Raw genomic sequence first — 6,000 nt, forward strand, 5'->3', positions numbered from 1 at the left:
ATGCTTCTTAAACAGGTGATCAGGGTACGTCAGAGAGGAAAATTATTTAAACCAAAACCCTCAACACTCTGCCTTTTGCAATTGATTTTCTTGTGATCACGGTGTCTTTTCCTTGCACGTGCTGACCAGCGCTATCACCAGTAGGACCACTGGAGGTTGAGTGTGGCAGGTTACGACTCAGCAAGAGAAAAGGCCGTGACCTCCTGCCCCAAACCCATCTAACCTAACAGAAAAGAGACTGAGGTGTGTGTTATGTGAGTTACTCACGGCTCAGCTTCGATGCTCTGGTCAGCAGCTATGTAGTTGGCAGGGATGTAGCCCTGGAGCTTGCGGCCAGGACAGACTGACCCTGTTGGCAGGAGAAGCCTAGCGTACCACCAGCCCTCATGGGATGCATCCAACACTTCAAGCTTATCCCCGGCTTGGAAGCTCAAGTCCTCTTCAGTGCGAGCCTCATAGTTAAAGAGCGCCACAAATCTGCAAATATTCACCAGATGCTGGCCAGGCAGTGGAGGTAAAGGTTTCTCTTTTATCTTACTGTCACTGTCTTTCTGTCCTGCTTGGATGTCATGCCTTACCACAGCAAGGTTGGTGAAGACTTGGCCGCCTTTCTCATCCTGCTCACTGTCTCTCCCTGAGAATAAGCAAGGGATGTAGGGCTCCAAACAGGCACAGTGCTTCTGACAAAAGTTTCCCATCCTGTGTCCCTGTGCCTTCCTCTGCTTCTGCTGTTCTTTCGCTTTTCCCAGTTGCGATACCCTTAGACCAATTTTTGCTCCATCAACATTTTAGCTTTTTGCAGGATTTCTTCTCCCCCTCCTCCTCTGGCACAAAATGAAACGACTGCTGGCACAGCTGGAAGCTCCTCTCTGAGCCCCACTGAGAGCTCATTACAGGCAGCTCCCGGACCCGGAGTGAAACCTGAGTATCCAAGTGCCCGAGCACATGTGGAGGGAATTTCTCACTTCCTCTCTGGAACAGGAAAGCAACACAACAGCCAGCCTGGGCTGATCTCCGGGAACAACGGGGGAGCGCGGACCCTCTTCTCCCACAGCGAAACAACGAAGTCAGAACATCCAGGCAGGGAAGGCTTCTCAGCTCTCGCTGCTTGGGATGAGTGTTTCCTTATCTCGGATGGGATCCTGTCATATGATCAGCGGTGAACGTCCGTAACTTCTGTCTCAGTAATGATTAACCAAGCTGGCCTGCCTGTTTCCTTAGCAGTCTCTGACACGGACAGCTTAAATATTTCTTTTTTGTTTCCTGTTTTGCGCTGGTTTCGGTTCCCAGTGGGAACGCTCGGCTGACGCCCTCACCTGGAGCACACCTGTGGCTTCTGCTCTCCCTCACACCCGGCACTTTCCCCTGCTGAGCACCCGCCCTTCAAACCAGTCCTCTGGCTGTTTTTTTTTTTTTTTTTTTTTAATTTTGAGCTCGGTTTGGCACTTCTTACAAGGAAAAGTAAATATACGGGGCTTACAGTAATACAGCAATAGATTTTAATCCATCCCTTATTCTGCATTTTAAGGAAACAAAGGCACTAGCGGAAAAAATTGCTCTAGGTGGTTGGCTAATTATATCAACCAATACAAAAATAATAGTTGTCTTCCGGTCACCATGTAAGCCAATGAAACTACATTGACCAGTATATTCCCATTTCTAAAGCACCTGTAACGTGGTGTACAGACCAAGCACAGGCGGCCCGGAGAGGCGCCTGCCACGTCCCAGCAGTGCAGCCCAAGCTGTCTAACAGCTGGGAATGGCCACGGCCTTGGGGACGCGTAACGCTTGGGGCAGGAAGCACAGGAGATAGCCTGTCTGCTCCATGCCGTGGCATTTCAGTAAGAGGCAAACTCTTACAGATAAGAGGTCAATCAAAACCCACACGTGGACCTACAGCATCCTGGTGATAAAGAAAACTGGCTCCCATCTTTTTTGGTTTTTGGTTTTTTGGTTGGTTTTTTTTTTCCTGTCAGGAATAACTGCTGTTTTCCTAAACTATTCACACATGTGTCTCTGCTCCATTTAGAGTTGCTGATTTCTGTTGCTTTACTTTACTAGAAATAAAACCCAACTAAATAACTTAGAAACCAAAGTCACTTGTTTTCACCATGTGTCTCAGTCAGTCCTTCAGCAGAAGCCTACTGATGGACTAGGGACTGTGGGATTACTGAAAGAACTCTTCACTGAAAGTTTATCACTATCAGGTGCATCTCCACTGAAGAGGGATGGGGAGCTGCTTACTCACTCCTCTTCTGCAATGCTGCAAAAGAAACTGAATAAAGTACAAAGTACCATGCACATTAAGTGATCACCAAACCTCATAATCATAATCTGTAGTGGACAGACTGGGTCTGATAAAACAATGGCATGCTGATTTTGCCGGTTATGAAAATCGTATTTAGTTTCTGAAGTACTACTGGCAATGATTTTTCCCCGCAGCAATTATTAATCATTACCAAGATCAATAAGAACACAGATACCCAAGAGAGATTTACTTTTCTTAGGTCTGATGGACAATATCCAAAGTTGGGAAAGGTCTGTGTTGAAAGAGAAACTATCTTTATTAGTCTTGTTTAAAGAATTATCTACATTTACTGAAACCAGTAAATACTACAAAAGATGTATTAGATAATCTAGGGGGTTTTTAGTTTGCATATTTGATTGGCTTTTCCTGTAATGTGTCATGGTTCTGGCAATTTGGGCATTAATCTGGCAAAGATTAGTATACACGTTTACTGCACAGAACAGTTTTTTCATGACCATGGAGCCACTTCCATCATACAGAATTGATCTCATGCACAGTTCTTTTCATGATCAAGACCCATCTTTACACTCAGGTACCAATATACATACACATTAGAAATCACATTGCATTCACTGAGATCACTCAGATCCATATTTATAACTGTAGCTAGAATGGGACTTAGGCCTACAAACATTTGTGTATATGAATATCTTATCTCAGATAAACCCAGGCATTAAATTTGTCTTCTATCCCAATTTATGCCCCTGCCTGGCTATTACAAGACCAGAAAGACTTTTGCTAGAAGTGATCAATAACTATAAATCAGATTACTTTCCTCCCAACTAGCTCTTTGGAATCGGTTCTATTTATGAAACAAGCAGACTTTTACAAATAGCCATGAAATTTAAAACTCTCCTCAAAAAGAGAGAGAAGTGAGGTTGCTGAGAACTGCTGAGCAGATTCCGGAGCCCGTGTGGGGCAGGACCGTGGCTGAGCTGTGGCGGACGCACTGCTGTGGTGCCTCTGCAAAGGTCTTTGTTTCCATCCCGGTGACTTTATTGAGGATTCTCTGCATTTCTGAAAATAAAGCAGTACTCTTTATGTTTTAGAGACTATATAATTTTATCACAGGCAAGAAAAAAAAAAATGAACATGTAATAAAAATGTTCTTGCTAGTTTTACTGAAAAAAAAAAAATCTGCTAAATCCCATAATCCTAATTTTCATGCTCACAGTTTGGAACAAATGAGGATAATCATGTATATTCAGGGGCTTTTCAGTATAAACTACTGTCCAAGTCCTCTGCACTGGTATTACATATAATTTAACAGGATAATATTTGCAGCACCTATTTCTAGGCTTAATTTAGTTCTTTTGCCTTGCATCCCACTATATTTTCTTTTTGCAAAAGGAGGCCAAACAAATCTGTATTGCTTACTGGCCTTCTGTATCTTTACTTAATTTGTTTTGGAGGCTGTGTGTCAAACCAGAAATTGTCCAAATAAATAAGCTACTGGATGCAAAGTGACTGTGAAAGACTTGATCAGATATATTGATGAATTTTATTAGCAAAAATGGTTTGAGAAGGACACAGGAGTCTCACCTCATTCTTACAGCCAGCAATAGCTAGTGAGAAAGATGAATTTATTGTGACCAGAATGGCACATTTACAGTATGGGTACTGAAATATAGTATTCTGGTCCCTATATTATTAAAAAAATCATTAATATTGCAAGTAGTCTCTTGAAATATGCAACACCTTAAAACAAAGATGGATCATTTACAATCTGTGTCTGACAGGTTCATGTAAATTTAGATTTTAGAAAAGGAAACAAATCTATTCAATCAAGTAGTACTTTCCCCCTTCAAACTAGGTAATTACCCACTGCTTTTAAAGTCTATTTCCTTGTTCCATAAAGAAAAAAGCCGGCACTGATGCTAGAGGTTTGAGGATGACAGATATGTGAAGTTACTTTTTATATGCTATATGTTGCTTACAGAGTCCTGTAGAAGTAAGACTCTTGCAAGGAGCCTTACCCCTGCTTAAAGGATTAATTTGCAGTGCTCTAAATCCATTAAATCAAATTCTAATTAACTTAAAGTCAATATTCGTTAGGCCTTGTTTATTCTACAAAACAATCATGTTTAAACATGGTGGTGAAACATATTTCTCTTAGTCGCCTGAATGGACAGAAAAATAATGTGTTAATATGACATGTTTTAGTAAGCCTAGTACAAACCTAATCTGCAACACTGATATTAACTGAAGTGCACGTGGAATGAGGTACTGCTCTGCATGAATTAAGGCATCACACTGAGTCGTATTAAATAAGTATAGCTAAGATTTGAATCCATAATATTTCAGAAGTCTTGTTTTGAAACAATTTTTATTTGTGTTTGTCGTGGTTTTACCCCAGCCGGCAGCTAAGCACCACGCAGCCGCTCACTCGCTCCCCCCCGCATCGGGATGGGGGAGAGAATTGGAAAAGTTAAAGTGAGAAAACTCGTGGGTTGAGATAAAGACATTTTAATAGGTAAAGCAAAAGCTGTGCGCACAAGCAAAGCAAAGCAAGGAATTCATTCACCACTTCCCATGGGCAGGCAGGTGTTCAGCCATCTCCAGGGAAGCAGGGCCCTGTCACGCGTAACGGTTACTTGGGAAGACAAACGCCATCGCTCCGAACGCCGCCGCCCCCCCCCTCCTCTCTTCCCCCAAGCTCCTTATAAACTGAGCATGACGTCATATGGTATGGAATATCCCTTTGGTCAGTTTGGGTCACCTGTCCTGTCTGTGTCTCCTCCCAACTTCTTGTGCACCCCCAGCCATCCCGCTGGCAGGGCAGTGCAAGAAGCAGAAAAGGCCTTGGCCCCGTGTAAACACTGCTCAACAATAAGTCCATAGAACAAAAACATCTCTATATTATCAACACTGTCTCCAGCACAAATCCAAAACATATCCCCACACTAGCTACTATGAAGAAAATCAACCCTCTCAGCTAAAACCAGGATAGTGTTCCATGCTTTCAAAACCGATTTTGTATGAGTTTTCATTACAGATATTTCCTATGTTTATTGATCTGTTTGCGCTCTGTATGGAACTATTGGTATAATTACAGAAAACCTTAGAGTTTTAGAAAAAATTACCCTCTTCCACCTCATAAATATGCTGCTCCGTATCTCAGAGACAGGGAGTGAACATTACAGAGCACCAGGCTTTGGTACTGGTGATACATGATGTTTGAAACAATTCCCCTATGCCATGCAGAGAAGAATTACAGTCCGAACGCTACTCTGCTGGGGAAAAAAGAATATTCCAAGGCAATATCCACCAACAATTTTGTCAAGAAATGTGAGTTGGTTCAAACTGAAAATCGAGAGAGAGAGTGGTTTTTCTTAAAAATAAGATGAGATCACAACAGAAATAAACATTTTCCTCTGCAATTTTTTCAAATTTCGCAAACAAGAAAAAACTCTGTGTAGGAAAATGAGAAATTAAGATATAAAATACAAGAATCATAATTAAATAATATATGAAAATGCTGCCTGTAGCATCACTTTCTACATTGTATAATCTTTTTCAACTCAGTAGTTATACTGCTGCATTAATATATGCTAATTTAAATATCTGACATAATATACCTCACTTAAAAAAACTTCTTGATGCATCATGACAAAGCAAGTCAAATGTTCCAGCAAAGTGAAATATTCAAATAATATGATCTTTAAAGTAATTAGAAGAAAAGCAAATACATA

General features: G+C 41.5%; 1 protein-coding gene across 1 annotated transcript in view; it reads right to left on the reverse strand.

Moving 5' to 3' along the window:
• The window catches only part of FRK (fyn related Src family tyrosine kinase), a 56,138-nt gene extending 54,840 nt beyond the window's left edge, over nucleotides 1-1,298 (reverse strand). The window contains exon 1 of the mRNA XM_054822197.1: nucleotides 268-1,298. Within this exon, the coding sequence (XP_054678172.1) occupies nucleotides 268-698 (431 nt within the window). The 5' untranslated portion in view covers nucleotides 699-1,298. The remainder of the gene's footprint in view (nucleotides 1-267) is intronic.
• Between the last annotated feature and the right edge of the window lie 4,702 nt (nucleotides 1,299-6,000).

Source organism: Grus americana, chromosome 3 (genome assembly GCF_028858705.1).
Source record: "Grus americana isolate bGruAme1 chromosome 3, bGruAme1.mat, whole genome shotgun sequence".
Lineage (NCBI taxonomy): Eukaryota > Metazoa > Chordata > Aves > Gruiformes > Gruidae > Grus > Grus americana.